The sequence below is a fragment of the Rattus rattus genome, chromosome 10 (assembly GCF_011064425.1).
Source record: "Rattus rattus isolate New Zealand chromosome 10, Rrattus_CSIRO_v1, whole genome shotgun sequence".
NCBI classification, from domain to species: Eukaryota; Metazoa; Chordata; class Mammalia; order Rodentia; family Muridae; genus Rattus; species Rattus rattus.
In genome coordinates, this window is record NC_046163.1 from 65,416,983 (window position 1) to 65,440,425 (window position 23,443).

The 23,443-nt window shown below is 46.2% G+C and overlaps 1 protein-coding gene across 4 annotated transcripts in view; it reads left to right on the plus strand.

Moving 5' to 3' along the window:
• The window catches only part of Gpatch2 (G-patch domain containing 2), a 142,731-nt gene that overhangs the window by 78,201 nt on the left and 41,087 nt on the right, over positions 1–23,443 (plus strand). For all 4 annotated transcript variants that reach the window (XM_032915790.1, XM_032915791.1, XM_032915786.1 and 1 more), the window contains exon 6: positions 15,709–15,776. In XM_032915790.1, coding sequence (XP_032771681.1) covers positions 15,709–15,776 — 68 coding nt within the window. The remainder of the gene's footprint in view (positions 1–15,708; positions 15,777–23,443) is intronic.

The window sequence follows — 23,443 nt, forward strand, 5'->3', positions numbered from 1 at the left end:
TGTGTCAGTTGGGTCTTTTTCCCATCCCCTTTTCAGACTATTAATGATTCTACAACATAGGACAGTTTTATAGAGCTGATAAAATTAAATCCTGCCACTAAAATAAACTCCATACCACATGGTATCACTTTAGTAACAGCTATCATAGTGTGAGAATTTGCAAATCCTCCAGGACACTGATGGAGCTGCAGGTGGGTGCCACCATGGGTGGGGACAACATCTTCAGCTTGCTTGTCATGAGCTCACACACTTAGTTCCAGTCTGGTTTTAGAGCCACTACAGAGCAGGGGTGAGTTTAGCCTCTGCCTTCCAGGCAGCTTAAATAAATGTTCTTGTAGGACATGTGAATTTCAAAGAAAAAATTTAAACAAAAGAAAGAGAAGCAAAAAGTGCAGACTTTTCCGATTTTGAGATCTACATGAACTCATCTGAGATAAAACCCATTTGTTTTGAGACAATGATACTGGTAAGACAGGATGATACAGGTAAGACAGGATGATACAGGTAAGACAGGATGATACAGGTAGGACAGGATGATACAGGTAGGACAGGATGATACAGGGAAGACAGGATGATACAGGGAAGACAGGATGATACAGGGAAGACAGGATGATACAGGGAAGACAGGATGATACAGGTCTTGTGCTGCGTCATTGCCGTGCAGTCTGGAAAGACTGATCGTGGTCAAAGTCTGTAAAGATCCATGTTCACAGTTGAAAAGTAAAAGTCTGTGAACCCGAGTAGTGTGGCCTACATGTCAGTAACATCTACTCAGAAATCTGTAAAAGAAGCTGCTTAATTTCTTTGAAATTGACAAAAGTTGATGAACTCCTGGAAGGAGGAACTCCGCAGCATTGTCCATAGGAATTTCCCGGCGCTGCCTGACTTACTGGATTACTGGAGGACTTAGGTCAGAGCTGGAGCGCTTCGCCGGTTCCTGGTTAGCTTAACTAGCCATTGCTGTGCTCCACTGAACTAGATTCTTTCGTTCCACTATTCTTGTCATAAAAGCTCGATGCTTTTTACTGCAGAGGTGACTTTTTTCAGTTGCTGTGGAGGAGCAGGGTTTACAGAGAGAATGGCAGTCACTGTGAGGAGGTAGCCTTGTGTGTGCTTTGTCTATCTCACCTGCCTCAAGCTGACTAACTGCAGCTCAGCAAATAGTTTGAATGCCTCCTTGTCCAGACACTGTGAAACAAGGCAGTAGAAGGATTCATTGAAGCGGGCCCCATGGCAGAGTAAGGTAGGCATGGCCACAACCTGGTATGGTGGAGCACTGGCATGGTGGAGTTGAGGAGAGTGAGGGCAAAGGAAGAAGAAAATGGAACCTTCTCATTTCTAGTCTGTATGAAAATAATTTTCAAACCCAACACACAATGTGGTGGTTTGGTAACATATTTTAGAGAAAATGCTGGGTTCTTTATTTTTTTTAATTTACATTTAAAACTTGAGGTCTGATGCTTTAAAGTGGCATGTAGTTTTTTACCCTGGATTTTTATGAACCATAGTTATTGATTACGGATTTAGTGTACTCATAGTGGTTATCACCTGGGCAAAACGTTCCTAATGAGTAGAAAGTCAGCAGTTAATGTCAAAGTCATACAGCGTTCACCCTAATCACAACCAGGCTCCCAACAGGTCAGAGCAAAGAGTGGGTTGATGCAAATGGAGGCTTCCCCAGGAAAGACAGCAGAAATTCACCTTCTTGTTTAGAGAGATGGGAAGTCCTAAGCAGCTGTGAGCCCAGGCAGGAAGCGAGAGGAGGCCCTGACAGCTCCAGTGCAGACGCTTGCACCTTGGTTCTCACTGCCTCTTTAAGCCTCACAGAAAAGCTGTGTGGCTAGCATTAGGCAGTGTTTGAGGGTGGCTCTCAAAGTGGGCTGCACGTCATCCTGGGAAAGTCACAGTGGTACCACCCCAGGCTGTGTCAGGTGCCTACCTTTAGCCCCAGCCGCTTGGGAGTCTGAAGCTGGAAAAGTACTTGAACTCAGGAGTCAGGGCCAACCAGAGAAGCACAGCAAGGCTCCCCTCACAGCACAGAACAGACTCAAGCATAAAAGAGAGACCGCTCCATCCCCTGTGGCATCTAGTGTACTAAGTGTGCGGTCACTTAGGGCAGTGACTTAGCACAGTGACTTAGATGATTCACAGATTTTCTTCTGTGTGAGACTCGAAAAAAAGCTAAGACTGACCAAAACTGAAAACTAAGTAAATAAGTAAAAATAACGTTTTAAATGAAATTAAAACTTAGACTTAAAGCAAAGAAGCTGACTTGAGACAGATTGTACTAAGCCTGTCTGGGTGGAAGAAGAGGAAGGTTGACAGGAATGTGTAGGAGAAGGAAGCACGCGCTCCCTGTGAGTGGGCAGTAGAGAGGTTGACTGCGCTCTCCCTGTGAGTGGGCAGTAGAGAGGTTGACTGCGCTCTCCCTGTGAGTGGGCAGTAGAGAGGTTGACTGCGCTCTCCCTGTGAGTGGGCAGTAGAGAGGTTGACTGCGCTCCCCCTGTGAGTCCCTCTGTGAGTGGGCAGTAGAGAGGTTGACTGCGCTCCCTCTGTGAGTGGGCAGTAGAGAGGTTGACTGCGCTCTCCCTGTGAGTGGGCAGTAGAGAGGTTGACTGAAGCGCAGGCATTTGTGCACTCTCCAGTGGTTTGTAGAGCAAAGGAGAGAAGGCGAAGTTCCCAATGGAAGAATAACATAAGTTTGTAGGCATCACGTGTCTTACTGCCTGATAGATTGCTTCATTTTATTTTTAATCCATGTTCTTGGGGACATTGCTCAGTCAATAAAGTGCTAGCGATGTGAGAATGAAGTCCCAGACTCAATCCAGCTCCCGTGTGAAAGCAGACGTGTGATACTGGGACAGCCCTGGAAGGCTGCTGACTCACTAAATAGGGAAATCACAGACAGGTCCCAGTGAGAGAGACTGCCTCAAAACCTAGACGACTCCTGAATAACTTCGGGGCTCCACAGGCACACTGGTGTCTATCCATACACATGAGCAGACACGCACTGATACATGACGTGCTGGGTAAACACACATTACGAGAATTTAATTTTCACTATAGTCAAGAGTTTTCTCTACTCACAGTGATAAGCATATAGATTTGAAGTTTTGCTGATATTTTAAGGAATCAAATTATTGACTGAACAGAGTTCTTTATTTATTGCATTAAAACACTGAAGTCCCACAGGGGAAAGAAGTGACGGAGAGACAGGTGGGTAAAGTGAAGACCAATCAAACTCCACTAGAAGTGGTGAAGTTGGAATCTGGTAGGCCATGGGCAGTGCCGCTGGGGGAGTTTGTGGTCCACTGGTTACTACCGGCTCATTGGCATTTGGTTCCAGTTCTGACCAACTCTGCTGAGTTCCTGCCCACAGAGTCAGTCTGTTGGCCCATTCAACAAATACAGTCGGTTTGATTTTTGCATGTGGTAGCCTTTTCAACAGTTTTGACTTTGACTTAACTTAAACTCCTTACAAAAGCTGAGGAGGTCATAACTCACTCCTTGATAGACTTACTTCCAGTCAGCTCACTGGCCTCACTAGAGCTGAGCAAGTCGTACTTGACATTGAGATAACATCTGGTGTAACAGTTTTAAATCAAGCGATTGGAACTAAAATGTAGCAAGGAGTCACCCTAGCAATTAGGTGGGAAGTGAAATGCCAAGCCGGTTGATAAAGCAGATTGGAGCCATAAAAGCTACGCATGCTACTTCCGATACTAGCCATGTGTGGCAGCCGAACGGGTGTGGCCTTGTTCTGTGTGCTCTAAGAATTTAAGACTTTGCAATTCCAGTTGCTCTCTCTGCTTTGTGCTTGTGGCTCAAGAAGTGAGCTCTCGGCTGTTGTTCCTGCTGCCATGCCTGCCACTTGCTGCCACCATGTCATGCACATTAACCCTCTGGAGCTGTTAGCTCAAGTGCATTGGTCTATACGTTGCCTGCATCACGGTCTTTTATCACAGCAACAGATGAGAGTAACAGTACACCAGCGTCTGCTGAGAGCGTATTATTTGTTGGCATTTTCCTAAGAACTTTGTGATAACATGTGAGTACATGACCTCCCCCTTCAGCACTAGGAGGCAGTCTTTGCTGTTGGTTACCTTTCTGTGCAGCTGCAGGAGTAGAGTAACGAGAGCTAAAGGGTAGCAAATCACAAACCAGGACAGCTTGGCTTTAAAGCCACATCAACTCCAGTCACTTTGTCAGGACTATCCATGGAGTCATAGATCACGGGGGTTTAAAATAGATTTCAGCCCTTGCAGAGTCACGCAATCCTAGCACTTAAGAAGTTGAGACAGAAGGGTTCGAAGTTCAAGGCCAGCCTAGAGAAGGTAACATCAAGCTCTGCCTCAGTGAATGCATGAATGAATGAATGAATGAATGAATGAATGAATGAATGAATGAAAACACAACAGGAAACAAGCATGTTGGCACATGTATGTACTTCAAGCACTCAAGAGACTGAAGCAAGAAGATCACCATGAATTGAAGGCCACTTTGAGCCTCATAACAGAAGACTTCATCTCAAAAAAAAACTCAAATACCATAGAGAATTTCATTTTGAATGTGGTTTTGTTTCAAACTTAAAGTAAACTGGGCAGTCAAAGCCCTGGTCAGCAATAAGATGGGCAGTTTTTAGTTATGAATTTAGTACTTGATAATATCTTCAAATTGTGGCCTTGGATTGTGAGTTGGGAATTGAATACTGCTTGCTAGAATGTCACCAGAGCTCTAGGGAACCTTCTGTCCCCGCCTTGCTGGTACAGATGTTCACAACACTTCACCCAGGCTTACACAGATGCTGAGGATCCAAATTCAGGGTGAACCCTAGCCTGCCGACACATCTCCCCATCTGCCATTTCTAATGCATTTCCAAAGCCTTCCAACCTGTGTCCCTCACCCACACCACAGTGCTTTCATGGCTTACAAAACACTCTGTACGGCCACCATACTCTTGGTGCCAAGCTCCTTAGGAGATGTCCTAAAGACATCTGGAGATGAGGATTCTCTTGCTACCTCGGTCTCCTCCAGTCTGTTCCATCCACAGTCATCTATCACAGTGAGCCCCACGTTTCTACAGTAAAATACAGGCTCTTCTACATGCTGGGCAGGAGAGACTTAGGGCAAGTTGTTGTAACCTGTCTAGGCTTCGTTGATGAAAAATATGTGTGCATTTCTGGAATCTCACAGAGCAGGGAGAATAGATATTTTATGAAAGTAGTCGGCCATCTAGAGAGTATGCAGTCTGAGTTTGTACAGATCAGTAACAGTGGCTTTGTTACTGAGGGCACGTCAGATTAGTCACAGGAATGTCCAACAGTTGAACTTGGAGTTGCCCAGAGCTTACTGGAGGAGAAGGCCTGCTCCTTCCGCTGCTCCAGCCGATGCCCAGCTGATCTGGGGGCTTCTTTGAGGCCCTAGTTATTGCCGAGACAAGCAAGTCAGTTGTAAGACATGCAACTCAGAGCCCAGAGCTAGCTTCAGTACTCCGTTTTGTTTAACCTGGTGACCTCCGCTAACTGGAAAGCATACGCGTCCTCACCCAGTGTCGTCAAAGTGTGCGCATGGAAATTGGTGGAAGATGTTAAAAATTATGAAGTAGCTGTTCTTTAAAATTAGTATGTTCATCTCCATTTCTGCCTCCAAGACGGCTCATCTCCAGCACTTGTAGGAGTGGAGATTCAGGAGCCATCTGGATTGTCCCAGTATCTGTCCTGGCTTCCACAAATATGCTGGTTTTCATTTGGTTTCACAACAGGCAAGGGGATATCTCAGTGTAGCCTCTCCTCGAGCCACCGTACTGCCATTGAGCCTTCATAAGGAACCTTGCCTCTGCTCCCTTTACTGCATGATGCTTCCAGCCCACTGCACTGGACAGGAGCCATTTAGACTGTTGGCTCTGCCTTGTTCCTGTTGCAACCTAGTTCTTCTCCATGCTTCATAGGAGCCAGAGTAGACATTTGCCAAAGGACTTTCCTTCTAGCGTTGCATGTCTGTGTGGAGCCTGGACTCCACATCTCCAGGTCCTGGATGAAAGAGTCAGAAAGTAGCTACAAGTAAGTGTTTGTCGAAAACCGAAACATGATCATTTAATATGGGAAACCCATTTTCCTTCCTGACTTGGCTAACTCTAAGGGGTATGGCGGTGTCAGCCAGGTGGTATATATTCAGGCTTAGCTTTGACAGACTTGTACATAAGTCACTTGTAGGATGAACAACATTCTTAGACTTCTGAGCCTTCAGGGTTTATCTGGTCTTTGTGTTCCCATGGCTCTCAGGTGAGGTTTGTGTCCTCATCCCCAGCTACTGCTCCTCGTCTTGTGTTCTGCGTTAGCATTCTTACATTACCTAAAGTCCAGCTCAGATTCTTTGGTGGATCAGAAACAAACAAAAAGTAAAGCCAGCATTTGTGGACATGGGCCTTATCAGAAAGCCTTTTGTCCTATGGCTGGCTGGGCAGGCCCCCTGTGTCTGTTGATTTCATATACTTTAAGTTTGCAGATGCTAAGCCAGCAGGGTTTGTGTTGTACAGTTCTTCAGACTCGCAGAGGACCCAGCACTCTTTGGGGTGGAGAGAAAGTGTTCCCCTCCCTCTTTCACTGGTGGGAACTGAGCAGTGGAATGATCAGAGAATGACCAGTTTTCTAAATGGAAGGAGGAACCGGAGGGGGATAGCTGACTTTCTTATTGTCAGTAAGGATTGAACTTGGTGCAGGTAACAAGATACCAACTAACAGTTGTCGGAACCAAAGGGTTTGACGTTCTTGCCCTGAATTCTTAGAAGACATAATTAGATGGTGTGGTTTACTCAAGTGAAGAAGGCAGGGTTAGAGCCTTTAGTTCTCTCGGCCTTTCACTCCTAGTTAAAAGTGGACCTGAGTATGGGACACGCCAGCTGAACAAATGTCACATGGGTCCTTTTGCACGCTGCTGGTAAGTGACTAGAGCTCACACATGACCACCTCCAGCTGCCTGAGTGTAACTCAAGTTGAAATAGATAATTTGCTTGCATCAATTTAAACCTCAGTCTACCATAGAGTATTCTAGAAACATGAGCTTGTGACCATGAGCTTACTTCCTTGAAGTAGACATTGGCCAAAACGATATTAGAAGTTACAAGGTATGTTGGGGATTTTTCTTGGAATTCGTTGGGTATGTAATATACTGAAACCATAATTCACTATCTTGCCACTAAAACTCCACTCCTTTGATGATTTATCCATTCCCTCAATTACACCTTGAAGAGCACGCTGTATGTGCTTGGCTTGTGACCTTTCCCCTCTCCTCTCAGATCAAACTTGTATGTTTTCCATTAACTTATTCATTTATTCACTTTACATCCCAATTGCTTCCCCTGAGCCCCCTTCACTCAGTTCCTCCTCTGATTCCCCTCTCCTGTTCCCTCCCAAGTGCCCCACCACCCTGGCACATCAAGTCTCTATAGGGCATCCTCCCCACTGCGGCCAGACAAGACTGCCCAGTTAGGGGAAGGAATCCCACAGATAGGCAGCAGCTTTGGGCATAGCCCCTGCTCCAGTTGTTGGGGGACCCACATGAAAATCAAGCTGCATGCATGTTACATATGTGCTAGAGACTTAGGTCCAGCCTGTGCATGTTCTTTTGGGGAATCTCAGAACAGTCTCTGAGAGCCCCCAAGAGTCCAGGTTAGTTGGCACTGGTGGTCTTTCTGTGGAGTTCCTGTCCCCTTTGGGGCCCTCATTCCTTTCTCCAACTCTTCCATAAGAGTCTGGAGCTCAGTCCAAGGTTTGGCTAGGGCTCTCTGCCTCTGTTTCAGCCATCTGCTGGGTGGATCTCTCAGAGGACAATTATGCTAGGCTCCTGTCTCTAAGCATAACAGAGTCATTAACCATGTCCTGATTGGTGCTTGCCCACGAGATGGGTCTCAAGTTGGCCAGTTGGTTGTCCTTTCCCTCCGTCTCTGCTCCCTCCCCTGTGCCTGAATTACTTGTAGACAGGATACATTTTGGGTGTAGAGTTTTGTGGGTGGGTGGGGGTCCTACCTGGCTACAGGAGGTGGCCTCTTCAGGTTCCAACATTACTGCTGTGAGTCTCAGCTAAGATCACCCCCATAGACCCTGGGAGCCTCACCATCCCAGGTCTCTGCCACATCCTAGAAAGCCCCCCCACCCTCCCCACTCCTGCCAGCTGCATATTTCAGTTCATTCTCCTGGCCCTCTCTCCTGTCTTTTCCCATACCTGACCCTGACACCCCACTGCACCCCATTTCCCTCTCGCATCCTGTTCCCTCCCTCCATCCGCCTCCTAGGACTACTCGCCCTTCTAGCTTGTATACTTTAGTTATGGTCCCTGACAAGTATAGTTATCCAGATGGGCCTGCATCACAGGACTGAGTAGCTGCCCGATGTTTGTAGCCTGAGGAGTGTGCTACTGTTTTTCCCACCCCTCCCCAGGGTATGCTATTTTTAATTTCTTGCTTTGCTAAATGTATATTGGCTTAAAAATGTGCAACCGTCTATATTTTCCTTATGAATTACAATGAAAGTATCCTTGAGATTCTTAGAAACCATATTTTAAGTATCGAGACCACCTGTAAACTTTACCCCTTTATGTAATTCAAGAGTCCACAGACCACCATTGGCCTTGTTGGGAAGTAACAAGTTGGCTCCATTACCAGAACAGTTTGTAAACCACAGTGGGAGCCATGCATGCATCTAGGCAGGTGACTGAGCAGCATGTGACAATGCCATGTACGACCTGATGTGCATAGAAAAAATGGTGACCACTGAAGTATTATTCGTCATGTGATTCTTGAATATAAAAATGTTTTTACCTAAGAACGTAAAAATCTTCCTAGTTGCCTCAGATCCTTGGATAAAAGAGTATTAATGGACACCTAGAATTTTGGTCCAAAAAGCTATCTTAATAATTTGCTGTGTGCTAAATCAAATGTAGCCCTCTGACCTCTTTTACAACCAAATATATATACATATATGAAAGAAAAGTTTCACATGTACCAAGCTCGGCAGCATAATTCTCCCTAGAAAGGAAAGGCATGACTATGTCTTTTGTTTTCTAAATCCTACTCTTTATATAACTTGTATAATAGACTGAACAAATGAATGCATAAGGCCAAGATACATTGCAGTGTGTGTTAAATGTGTATATGCGCACACACACACACACACGCACACACACACGCACACACACATACATACACAGCTTTCAGTACATTTGTGGCAGAAAGAAAATGAATCATTTTAACTTTTATTATTTAAATGTTTTGTGGCACTTGAATATTATTTTAAGGAAGTAATATTGTGAGTATCCAGAAAGATAATAGAGTTTCAATATACAAATACTTACTGTGAGCTACAGCATGTGGTGTGTGTTTCAGGCTAATAACTAGGGCTTACAGTGGGTCAGTGGGTCATATCCCAGTGGTGTCTGGTGAGATGGAAGGCGTCTTATGTGTCAGCCAGATAACACTGTGAAGGCTTTTCAGCAGGTAAGATATGGGACTGAATCTGAAGTGAGGGTTGAAATACAGGGGAATGTTATGACATATGAGAACCATAACTTTAAAAATGAATGTAGCTATTCTTTGACATTATTATGCATATTTGACAGTGTATACATTTGAACAAAGATGAAGGAAATAAGTCAGACATCGTTGAGCTCTGTTAAAACTTGGCCATCCATATATGTGTGTTGGGGCCGGGGGTGGGGGTATGGTGGCAGTAGGTAGACAGACATATAAAAGCTGTCAAACAAAACCTATAGCATGCTTTCTTTTCCATCTAAGATTCTGAAGTGACATTTCCTGCTCCCAGTAGTAGTAGTGGTGGTGGTGGTGGTGGTGGTGGTGGTGGTGGTGGTGATTTAACCCTTTCAAGACTGGAAAGATGACTCAGCCGTTAAGAGCACTGCTCTTCCAGACAACCTGGGTTCAATTCTCAGCAACCACATAGCAGCTCACAGCTGTCTGTAACTCCAGTGCTGACACCCTCTTCTGGCTTCCTGGCATTAGGCACACATGCATGCAGGTAAAACACCTATACACATAAAAATAATTAAAAAGTAACTTAGCCCTTCGTTAATTGCTATTAAATGTCTTAAATATACTTCACCCCAAACATAAGCATTCTAATACTGTTTTTACATTCTCATTTGTATTACTGTGTTTCTAGCACTCTATGTCTTTAAAGATTTGTTTTTATTTTTATTTTCTATATTTATGTGTATGGGTATCTGCCCACATGATTGTATGTATCTCAGAGGCCAGAAGAGATTATCAGGTTGCCTGGGATTGGTGTTACAGGCAGTAACCTGTCTGAATGGTAGAATTGAACCCAGGTCCTCCTGCAAGAGCAACAGATGTCCTCAGCTGCTGTGCCGTCATCTCTCCAGCCCTCTCACGGGGTTTCTCATAGCCATTACACATAACATCAAGCCATTTTTTAGATCGAGAATGGCGTTAAGGAATTTTAGTTCATTTGTGTGTGTGTGTGTGTGTGTGTGTGTGTGTGTGTGTGTGTGCGCGCGCACGCGCGCGCCTTCAAGATAATTTTGTCAGTCTTCACTGTGCACAGTATTTTGAGCAGAGATTTGCTTCTTCTGTATGTATGTGTTTTAAAAATGAGTCGTAGAAAACATTTATTTTTAAAGTGCATGTGAATTGCTTTGATTTGGATTGAATAAGAGAGTGCATATTTATGGCATATAAGTTGCAGTTTGGGAAGAATGTGTAAATTCTCAGTATAATTTAGGCACACAGATTTTATGAAATCTTCAAGTGCGGTGCCGTCCTGTGGACGTAGCTCAGACCCATCTGCATCCGCTCTTGAGCACGGCCTCATTACATCAACGTGTGTTGTCTCCTTGAAAACCAGAATGTGGCAGGATATACATGAGGGATTTTGGAAGGCCCTGGTCAGCCAGTAGAGGCCACTCCTAGCTTGCTGAAACTAGATGGAAAGTGAGCCTCCGTCATAGCCATGTTGAGCATCATTAGAGCTGTGGAAAACCTCAGAAAAAGATAACTGAACACTGGTATGAATGCAGGTGCCACTGTGCCTCTCCGTTACGCACGGATGCTACCTTTGTGTGGAAGCACAGAGAGTACTCAGAGGTGCATAATTACTGTTACAGTCTAGAAATAGAGACATTATCAGTAATCACACCAAAAGCATGACTCAACACATTTATTAGTTATGATGATTAATATTCTAATGGGCTGGTAATTTTAAATTCCCATTTCATACAGACTTTTAGGAGGAAGAAACTATACAATGGGGGTTTGAAATCATTACATCATATCTCTAGTCATATGTTGGTATATTTATATGTATGTATATATATAGTGTGTGTATATATAGTGTGTGTGTATATATAGTGTGTGTATATATATATGTGCATATGCATTATCACATATGTGTATGTATTAGGATGATGTTTTGTCTTGACAGCTGAGAAAAATTTGTGTGTGTTTCTTGAGATGGTGCTCAGATGACGTCATTTCAGAGGCTCGCACTGCGTCCAGCTCTCCTGGAGGCTCTGTCCCCCCTGTGCTCTCCTCAGCCAGGCGCCCCTCACTCTGCCTCAGTAGTCCGAGGCACACTCTTGTGGTTTTGGCAAATTGTTCCACAGAAACTTTTACTTTTTCATATGTTGTTTTAAAAGTAAGTGTACCTGTGTTCTGTACCATTTGTAATGTGACCAGTCTGTACGATTGTGAGCGTGGGTGGCACAGTGAAGTATTTTACTCACCCGTCTGTCTTGGAGCGCAGCTTTAAGAACAGCAGTGTTGGCCTGAATGTCTTGACTCAAGTGCTCATGGAGAGTGTCTGAAGGCGTAAACGTAATAACCATTTGCCAGACTGCTTTATAGAATGTTAGTTCCTCGGCCTCTTTTAAAGGACAGTTTCCTTGTCCTTTTGCCCCATCCCCAGCACCCAGCTCTTGCTTCCCAAGCCCAGAATTTAAAGCACATTTTGAAACTTGCCTTTTTGGGGTTATTTTCCTTAGTATCTGTCACATGGATGTGAGTGACACATTGGTTCAGGGCCGCTTGACTGTAAAGGCTTGCTTCTCTCCTCCGTATTGTCAAATTAATCATTATCCTGAAAACAGAGCTAATTTTTGTATCTGGACAAACTGGCAGGCAGTTCAGGCCTTGGCTTCCTCCAGCCTGGAGGCTACAGGGCTTTGATGAGCCAGGCCTCGCCAAGCTGAAAAGCCTTCTTTTGAATGGCAGCCTGCCGTGGTCAGTGCTTGTCAGTGGGGGCACTGAGGCAGAATAGTGCGCAGGAGGCACTCGGCTGTGGTTGGAAATGAGCACAAGGCTGGTGGGCAGGGCTGCTGGAGGGCACAGCAAAGCTGCTGCTTTCTCACACCGCTGTTCGGGTGCGTCTGCCTCTACCTGCAGACTGAGCGCGTCGTCCCCTCCACACTGGGCAGCCTCACAAGTAGCTCTCAGTTCAGTTTCTGGTTCAGGGACGGATATGTCAGCTGAAACCTGCAGGAGGTTTTGCACTGGGAAAATGAAAAACAGGTGCCGTTAAGTCTTTGAAAATCACCGTCATCATATTAAACACTGATGGAGAACAAGAACGGAGGGGCTAGGTGATCCTGGCTCCACACGTTAAAGTGAGGGGCTAGTGCTGCCCACAGGGCTACTTGCTGGCACTTCCATTCTGTCAGCAGTTGTTCTTAAGCTACATGGTCAGGTGTTCATCTCTCACTACCTCAGTGTTTGCTGAGGTCAACTATTTGGCTGGGAACAACAGCAGCAAAAACTGAAATCACAACAGAAAATCTGTATCACATAGGAACCCTCTGTCTGGCTGTTCAGTCTTGTTTTGATTGGTAGAAGCTCAAATAATGGAAGTAAGCATACTTATGTAGAACCTCCCTCAGTGCCATATGCTAATTAGCAGCTGGATCCTAAAGACTTAGGTCATGCCATGGGATGTCTGAGATCACCATTATTAAAACTTTCTAATTACATAAATGTTCATCTCTGAGCTGTATACCCCAAGAGCTCTGTATCACACCAATACTGTTTCTATGTGAAATTCAAAGTTCCTCTTCTACTAATTGTATGAGCTAAAGTTTTTGGTTCTGATAAACTTGACTGTCTTGCTAGACATGATGGTGCATACCACTAATCCTAACACTGGGGAAACAGAAGCAGGAGGAGCTCAGAGTTCAAAGCCAACCTGGTCTACAGAGAGGACTTTCACTCTAGCCAGGGCTGCAAAGTGAGACCCTGCCTCAAATGAAACCTCCCCAACTATCTGAATATTTGATCTGCCTATTTAAAGAGATGTGACTTACAATAGTTTGTGATTTCTTTCTAAAACTTCTCTGGAATTAATCACTTTATAATCTGATATTGAAAAGTTTTAGTTCTATGGTCTTTTGTTGTTTAGTTCTATGGTCTTTTGTTGTTTCGTGGAGGGCTGCACCACTGACCGATGCCTCTGGCTTTTTATTGTTTTCTTTGAGGTTAATTGTTTTATTGTATGTATGTATGTATGTATGTATGTATGTATGTACCTAAGTATCATGTATGTGTGTATAACAGATATGTGCAGAGGCCACAAGAGGGCATCAGATCTTTGGAACTGGAGATGGTTGTGAGCCACCATGTAGTTACTGGGAAACCAAGCCCAGGTCCCCCACAAGAACAATAAGTGCTTTTCACCACTCTGTCACCTCTCTAGCCTGTTTTTATTTTAATAAATACTGTAAACACTGATTAAATCATCAACCTGCTATCAATTTTTACAATTCTTTGACTATGTTTCTGAAAAGTTAATAATAATCAGGTATATTAAATACCTCAAAAGTTGAAAATGCTGTGACTGCATTGTAGATGCCGTACTTGGATTTTGGGTTAGGCTTCTCCTTGTAGCGACATTGGACTTTGAGACGTGACCTTACAGACCACAGCAGTGATGCTTTGGCGCATTTTGAAGTGCTGGAAGGTGTCCACTTTATCTGTCTTTAAAAGCAAAATATAAGTAACTTATAGGAACTGGAGGACAGTCGCTTGTGTTTCTCTAAGGCCATGACCAGATAAATACACATATAACATCATTTAAATGCCTACATTTGAGTCTTTAAATCTGTGAGTTATGTGCTGCAATCGAAGGGAGGGTGTAGGTTTTTAGACATGTGTCCAATTCCTGAGAAATACCCAGTAATATTATTTTTGACTGGATTGAAAGCTTACATTTATATTGTGGTATAAACTTGTTAAAAGTTCTGTTTTATTATATTTCCCTGTGTTGTTTTCATCAGGCAATTTATCACATGGGTATATGTGAAATTTCTTCATCTATTAAATTTCAGATTATGTATTTCAATCCAGAGCAAGACTTAAACATTTTCCCATAAGAGTAGCTTCAGGTAAACAAGCAATTTTAGCCTGGAAAATAGCTCCTGCTTCTGTCAACATGCTGTTTATTCTTTCTCTGAGATAAAAAGTTCAGTTTTCTGATATTTGTACCGAGATAAAGTCAGTAAACAAGATTAATATAGTGTGGAAAAGGTTGTCAGCAGCCCTGGCAAAAGAAATAAGTTGCTGTACATAGACCATCCTGTAAACTGAATAAAAGTGTCAGGGCCGCCATGAGATAATATGATCACGGACGTCTAACAAACCATGACACAGGCCCAGGCGGCTTCCCACAGCCCCAGTGTAGAAAATGGATGACTGTGTTCCGGGGATACCTGCTGGAATCGCATGAGACTGTACTCCAAGACGGTGCAGGATGTGGCCTGGAGCCGAGCCAAGTGTTCCCGTGTGTGCTCCTGCCCTGCATGGACCACTGTCAGCTCCTGCACACTGGCTTGTACAGAAATGCCGAGTGGGTGCCTGTTCCCTAAGGGATAGAAGAAGGAAGTTCCCCCAATGTTCCTTTGTGCGGCCATGCTGACTCTACTCTGTAATTAAACGGGAGTAACTTTTGTCAGGAGGGAGCATGACTCAGAGCCCTTGTCATTAGCCATGGCAGATTCATCCATTCCTGGCTGCCTTTTGCTCCATTGGAGAACCTGGAATACAGCAGGCATACAGCAGGCGCTCATAACAAACATTTATATAGACATCGAGGAACAAATATTATTCTTTTTGCTAAAATTATATTTCACTCAATGTAAATACCAAGATAATTCCTTCCTTTGTGGAAAATATATAAAAAGAGCCCTTGGCTGTTCTTTTGACAGAAGTTCGTGTATACACTTGCACTTGCACATTTTAATGCAAGCATCATGTTTAGGAACTTAACCACAGAGCTGGTTTCCCAGAAGCAGCATCCGTTCAGGAGGGAGTGGTCTGGCTGACCTCTCAGGTTAGTTTGACAGTGTCTGGATGGTGAAGTCACTGCTCTGTTCTTAAGCACAACGTGTACACTTGTCAAGGAGCTCCGACAGCACCTTGAAAACCTAGTGTGGTAACTGTTAGACCCAAGGATCTAACCCTGGGACTCAGCATTTCAGTGGGTGCTGGGTGCCAGGCTGAGGTCTGCACTGTGCCCTCTGCAGCCCTCAGCGTGCCCTTCTCACTCGGCCTTCACTCCTTGCCATTTTGCCTTGGGTTGAAATTAACGTTCTTTCCTCCATTTAGAAAGACGTCTTCAAATGATGCAGCTTCAAACGATGCAATTTGGCATGGCCCTCAGCGAGCCATTGTGACTTGTTTTTGTCATTTGTTTTCAGATGTCTGCTCCTGGCCCTATCAGTAACAAGAGGATGGTTCACTTCTCCCCGGACGCCCATCACCACGAGTGAGTGCTCATGTTTCTGTCGCCTGCTTGGGTTATCCATCTGTTTCTCTAGGAAATTGATCACTATTTATAAGTTAGGACACTTTCACTTGTGCCTTCCCTAAGAGCACAGTAAGCACAAGGATGGTAACATTGTAAGAGCAACTGTAGTAGAGCCCAGGGCAGAAATAGAAGGACTTCTTGCATTCTTTGTTTCCATAGAGTTCGAAGTTCATGCCCTATTCAGGGAAATCTAGGCCCTGTCTAAAAGCATTTAAGTCTGCATGACACTGGCCTGTAGCAAGCCTGTGTGCTAGTCCTTCTATGGTACCAGTGTGGACGCCAAATGACCCATCTTCATGATGCTCCTCCACTCTGGCTTCTGCCTGCCTGGCTGGCCTTTACTTACCACAGTGAAGAGCTACAGTGGAACCAAAATATATTTTCTTTAGCAACAAACGAAATGGCGGTGTAGGTAACTTTACATAGCTAAGCAGTTTGCATGACTTTAGTATAAATTATAGGTAGGATTTCTTGGTGGCGACCTTAAATTCTAGATGGTCCTATTGGAGAACCATGTCTGATGCATGGTAGTTTGTGTTATGCATCTCCTCGGCCATCTGAAGATGGCTGAAATTGTGGCCTGGGAGATGTGGAAAGGCATGAATTATCAAATTGGTTTTTTTCTAAAAAATATTCTAATTAAGATCTGTTTTTTTTTTAAAAAAAAAAATGTTTTTTTAAACAAAAACAAAAAACTGTACCGGAAATAGAAAGCGAACTATTATCCAGACAGCAAATTGCTATCAGCATCTCCCTTGTCTTCTTGCTTGATATGATGAAGCATTAAAAACAAACAGACAGACAAACAAACTCAGGACAGCAGCCAAATGCCACATACAGCTCTTACATTAATTTTCTCTGATGAACTGCGGAAGCTGAGGCCGGTAGATGTAGCACTATTTCCCATCATTCCTTCTGGCAGGTGCTCTACGGGAACGTTTCCCGTGGCTGCTGCTGGCCTGTGGCAGCCTGCGCCTGATGGGCGGGCCGCTAGATGGAGTCACTGAGTAGCTGGAGGCCGACCGCTAGTATCAGTTAAACTAGGACACTCTGACCTGCCTGTGGGCCATGGCACTGTGCCCAGGCCAGCACGTGGACAGTACGGGCAGGATAGGAGTTAGAGGTCATGTTTAGCTCTACAACAGCTTGGGGCCAGCCTCAGCTTTACGAGACCCTGTCTCCAAAACTGTGGTAAATAGAGGAATGAGTAAGTCGGAAAGAACAGGATACCATCCACAGTGTTGCTCCCAAGTGGACAGGGCTTAGCTCCTTGTCCCTCTGTCTCCTTCACCCCAGGATGTCTGTCCAGGGTTCTCAGTATGCTAACACACTCCAGGAGTAGTGGGCATTAGGTTCCATTCCCACATGTGCAGTCCGCCACTGCTTCACCACGGAGAGCTCCAGTCTCTAGATAACTCCAGTCCCTTGCCTTCCCATGGCTCAAGTCCCATTCCCAGAGAATTTCCCACTTCCTACCCATTGCTGTCTTCATTCTTGTGTGTCGTACAGTCCCCGTGGGTCCTTCAGGATCCAGCTCCCCATGGCTCTAGGGTACATTACTTGTCTTTGTGACTCAGGTTCAGATCTGGTCATCATCCTGTTTTCTCACTTAACTTCTCCACTGTCATCTGCCACCAGTGTGGACACCTTAGCTTTCATCAACAAACACCCTGCCCTGGCATGCCTGACACCCGTCTGTCACCGTCCTCTCCATTCTCAGCACATAAAACCTTCAGATCAGTCGGCTTCTATGCTCTCAGTATCTCCTGTATGTCATCTCTACCCTGAGACCCGGGATTGGCTCCTGTCAGGGCTCTTTGCAAAGAGTCAGTCTGTGCTAGGAACAGACTTAGGCCAGCGTAAGTCTGCGGTTGTTTTGCTTTAGTTTTGCTTTCTTTCAGATTATTTTTCCTGTTTTTTGTTTTCTTACATAAGTAAAGAAAGGGGACTTCTTCGGAAAAGCTTATCATCATCTTCTATCGCAGACAGCTTCCCTTTATCATCCGTATTCCATTCTAGGCTGCTGTATCAAAACACCACAAAGTAGATGGCTGCAGCAAAAACTTACCATTTACCCAGGAAACCCCAGGTCTGATGCAAAGCTGTCAGTAGGGTTAGTGCCCTCATGGGGCTGAGAGAGAGAAGGCACTTCCTGGTTGTTTCCTTGCTTCTCACAGTCCACAGTCTCTGCTGGTCCCCTCCCTCTCCCCACCTTCCCTGACATTTTTCTTGTCCTGCTCTCCAGGAAGTAGTTGCTGACAGATTGTCATGCTCAGTCGATTGCTTCCCCATGCACATGTCTGTTCTCTCCGGGCTTACACAGTTGCAGTACTCGATCCCTCCAGCCTTTCCCAGAGGAGACCTCTTCAGATCTCCTATGGTTACTTCACCCCTCTCAGACTCCCACCCAGGATCTGTCTGTCCTGGTAGGGGTTGTTAATTCAGTCTGACTATGGATCCTCTTGGTGAAGGGGCTTCTGCACCAAAGCTGCACATGCATGGTATAGAGTTGTGTGAGGGCAGGCCATCTCAGCAGAAGGTGAAGCTGTCCACTCAGGAATGCCAGAGCGTGCAGTGCGGTTTGACCACCATTCCGAAGAGAGGGCGCTGCCTCGCAGGACCAGCTGCTCGTGAGACTGCAGCAGCGCTGAGACTGCACAGCTCTTGAGGTAGAGGCTGGAGCTGTCATCAGATGTTGGTGGCCGTGTGGTTGACGCTTGGCCTGTCCTCACGTACTCAGTTTGTTCTGCTGCTCCCTTGCTGACCCTTCCGGGTCTGTCTCCTAGAGCCATCTGTGCACGCTGACCGCCAGGGCAGGAGGGATCTAGAGCCATCTGTGGCAGTGCACGCTGACCGCCGGGGCAGGAGGGATCTAGAGCCATCTGTGGCAGTGCACGCTGACCGCCGGGGCAGGAGGGATCTAGAGCCATCTGTGGCAGTGCACGCTGACCGCCGGGGCAGGTGGGATCTAGAGCCATCTGTGGCAGTGCACGCTGACCGCCGGGGCAGGAGGGATCTAGAGCCATCTGTGGCGGTGCACGCTGACGCCAGGGCTGGGGCAGGTGGGATCTAGAGCCATCTGTGGCTGCGTGACGCCACAGGTGGGCTGCCACCGCCAGGGGCAGGTGGGATCTAGAGCCATCTGTGGCAGGAGTGCACGCTGACGCGCCGGGGCAGGTGGGATCTAGAGCCATCTGCACCGCCCGGGGCAGGAGGGATCTAGAGCCATCTGTGGCAACTGCCAGGGGGCAGGCCATCTGGGATCTGCTGGGACCCGGGCAGGAGGAGCCATCTGTGGCAGTGCACGCTGACCGCAGGGGCAGGAGGGATCTAGAGCCATCTGTGGCAGTGCACGCTGACCGCCGGGGCAGGAGGGATCTAGAGCCATCTGTGGCAGTGCACGCTGACCGCTGGGGCAGGTGGGATCTAGAGCCATCTGTGGCAGTGCACGCTGACTGCTGGGGCAGGTGGGATCTAGAGCCATCTGTGGCAGTGCACGCTGACCGCAGGGGCAGGAGGGATCTAGAGCCATCTGTGGCAGTGCACGCTGACCGCCGGGGCAGGAGGGATCTAGAGCCATCTGTGGCAGTGCACGCTGACCGCCGGGGCAGGAGGGATCTGGTGGTTTTGTCCACAGATGCTCATCTCTCTGTGGGAGCTGCTCTGCTGAGTGTCCTCACGGCTTCCCAGCAGCCTTGGTTTGGGAAATTGACTTCCCAGTGAGAGCTCTCCATCCTCTGCCTCCTTCCAAACGAGGTCTTCTAGCCTTCTGTTGCTGAGCATAATGGTGGAATAGTGGATTTCCTTTTCATGATATTGAGTGTTAAAAAACAACAGACCTTTGCACCTAGAATGTCACCCAGCTAGAAGTTACTTTGTTTTTGGTTCCTGTGACAGCCCTTCCTGGTGCTGTGGCCGGAATACAGGAAATGCATGGGCGAACCTGCCCTGTGTTTACTTACAGTGGTGTAAGGACCTGCAGGAAAGCAGGCAGCCTTCACTCGCCTGCTGTTTACTCCATCAGGGATTCTTCTCTGAGCTTTCTAGTGTACGTCTGGTTACACTCAGAAAGGCGCCAGCAGGGCGACTGTAAATCCAGCACCGGCCTCGCAGTGAGACTTGGAGGGCTTTGCTGCTGCTGCTGCTGTTGTTGTTGTTGTTTACTTTTGTTTTGGTGTTTAAATGTCTTTATCAAATCTCCAAAACTGCCCTGTAGAAAAATAACTGTCTTAAAACGGTTTCAGTCGTAGGCTGGGGAGGTGGCTCCGTGGGTGAAGATAGGTGCTGTGTAGGTGTGAGGACCTCCACGGCCTGTGTCCACACTCTTCAAAGCATCACACATTCCGGCACCACTCACACAAACATAGGAAAATAACGGCTTTCACTGGCCAGATTCACAGGTAAAATAAAGTTGAGTGAGTAGAGCAAGCTACTGCGCCAGCTCTAAAGCGTGAAGGGACTTTGAGTTTGAATGTGGGTGGTGGAGGACTGCGGCTCCCAGAGCTCTGTCCCCGAGCTGGGCTGTGTAGGAACAGCTGAGAAGGTGCTGGAGAAGGGAGAGGCGGTTTTAGGCTTCAGAGAACAATAAATAGCAGGAGGACATTCCACTCTGAACGTTCTCCACTGAGGAGGAGAGTGGAAGTCAGCCAGTAAGAGTGTAGGTAAGGGGTGGGCTGCCCTCCGTAGGAGAGCACTCGTGGCCTGTGCACGCCACCCTGGTCAGCCCATTCCTTGTGTAGCCAAATAGCCAACTAAGTAAATGCTGTGCAGTGACAATTCAAGACGATTTCCATGATAAAAACAATGTGGGTTATTAATCGCCAATGTCAGCATTGCTACGCACCTTCCACCACAAGTCCTGTAGACGTTTGGACCACACACTGAAAGGTCTAAGAGTACTGCAGTCAGGAAATGTGATCATTTAATAAGATGACATTTTGTTTTGTCCTATGCTGATTGGGAAAAAAACTAGTAATTATTCCCTGGAAAGTATTATCAGATTGAAAGTAGTCATTAATAGATAGTTGTTCTCTTTCAGCAGAAAGTACTGAGCACAGACAGATGAAGTGTGCGTTAATATAAAACCCTCATGGAATGTGCCAAGAGCCTTATTAGTCCAGCTAGCTCAGTGAAGTCAGCGTCTAACTTCTTGTTAAAAAGAAAGTTTGAGGAGACTAGAGACATGGCTCGGCAGTTAGGAGCACGTACTGCTCTTCAGAGGCCCATGCTCACCTCTCAGTACCGGCAGCAGGAAGCTCCCTCCTCTGTCACTAGAGCACAAGGGGAACCAGTGCCTCTGCTCTGCCAGAATCCCTGTTCTCCTGGCACAGTCACACATAAGCAAAACTAATCATCATCGTCGTCATCATCATCATCATCATCATCATCATCATCATCATCACCTTAAAAACAATGTTTGAAGTGTAATTGTCTCTGCTGTCATTCTGCTGCCTTTCTAAATATGCAGATAGTGAAATGTAAAAGTTAACCTGCCTCCCTCTTAGAACTGTGTGCAAGCATAAAATAAAATTTGTTGTCATCAAATGACTGCAGAGCCAGGCATGCTAGCACACCGCCATGACCAGCGTCTAGGAGGCTGAGCCAGGCATGTTGCACACCCCATGACCAGTGTCTAGGAGGCTGACCAGGCATGCTAGCACACCCCATGACCAGTGTCTAGGAGGCTGACCAGGCATGCTAGCACACCCCATGACCAGTGTCTAGGAGGCTGACCAGGCATGCTAGCACCCCCCATGACCAGTGTCTAGGAGGCTGACCAGGCATGCTAGCACATGACCAGGCATGCTAGCACACCGCCATGACCAGTGTCTAGGAGGCTGACCAGGCATGCTAGCACACCCCATGACCAGTGTCTAGGAGGCTGACCAGGCATGCTAGCACACCCCATGACCAGTGTCTAGGAGGCTGACCAGGCATGCTAGCACACCCCATGACCAGCATCTAGGAGGCTGAGCCAGGCATGCTAGCACATGACCCCATGACCATGCTAGCACACCCCATGACCATCTAGGAGGCTGACCAGGCATGCTAGCACCCCCCCGACCAGCATCAGGTGTGAGGCCAGGCAGGCACACCCCATGACCAGTGTCTGGGAGGCTGACCAGGCACCCCCATGACCAGTGTCTGGGAGGCTGAGCCAGGCATGCTAGCACACCCCATGACCAGTGTCTGGGAGGCTGAGCCAGGCATGCTAGCACCCCCCCATGACCAGTGTCTAGGAGGCTGAGTGCCAGGCTGACCAGGCATGCTAGCACACCCCCAGTGTCTAGGGGGTGAGCCAGGCATGCTAGCACATGACCAGCATCTAGGAGGCTGAGCCAGGCATGTTAGCACCCCCCATGACCAGCATCTAGGAGGCTGACCAGGCATGCTAGCACACCCCATGACCAGCATCTAGGAGGCTGAGCCAGGCGTGCTAGCACCCCCATGACCAGCATCTAGGAGGCTGACCAGGCATGCTAGCACCCCCATGACCAGCATCTAGGAGGCTGAGCCAGGCATGCTAGCACACCCCATGACCAGCGTCTAGGAGGCTGAAGCAAGAGAATGAACTGCCAGAGATCACAAAGCTAGTCTGAACTTCATATTACTAAGACGGCCAGGGTAACAACATGATCCTGTCTCGAAAACAAAAAGAAAGGTTCCAGGACTTTATCTACTCTCCAACTTTTCTCAATTTCTTGCAAGATAATTAATCTTAAAGAGAAAAATATGATTTATTAATTGATTTTTAAATTGATATTCATAGTCTGTTTCTATTTTTATATAAACTATATCTACATTAAAAGCTGTATATAGAGTGAATTTTTTAAAAATTCATAGTTAACACTCATTACAATCCTATGATGAATTCCTTCATAAAGCAAATATTCACTCATTTTATCTTTTGTGTAAATATCAAGCTTGCTTTAAGCAAGATTTGATTGGATTAAAGGTTATGTTCACTGGGAATACTTTTAAATTTGGCATTTATTACATTATGGGGAGATGGGCTTAAACCCTAGGCTGAGGTGTATACACTACGCCAGGTCATCTCCATCTCTTATCAACCGTGTCACCGTGGTGTGAGTCACTTAGTTATGGAGTGAGGTCACCTCCCTGCATAAGGTGTTTACAGAGCACTGCGCCATCTACACATGCTATAAAACACGTCAGCAGCTTACACCTTACAGGTTTTCTTCCTCAGAACACTTTTAGATGTGTCATTTTAATGTCTTCACTCTCTGAATTGCCAAAGCAGGTGTTCTTTCTCCATTTTATAGGTGATTTCACTTTTTCAGAGACACACACTGTAACTCTGCTTGACCAAAAATCAATTAGGAAACAAATATCTTAGGCGTCTCTGATATGTTTTGTGACATGCGTGCCCTATGAGAATTCTATAGGGAGCTGTAGTCCTATTAATTCTTCTGTGGACATTGAGGGTCTCAAAGCTTGAGAATGAAACTACATGTGTTACTGTAGCCTACAGTGTTCTGCAGGGACAAGGACATTAATATTGATTCCAAATGCCTTCCGCGTGGGAGATTAGAATTTATGTTTAAGCCTCCAAGTCCTGAGAGAGATCTTTATTTTTACTTTTCTTATGTTTTAGTGTGTGTGTG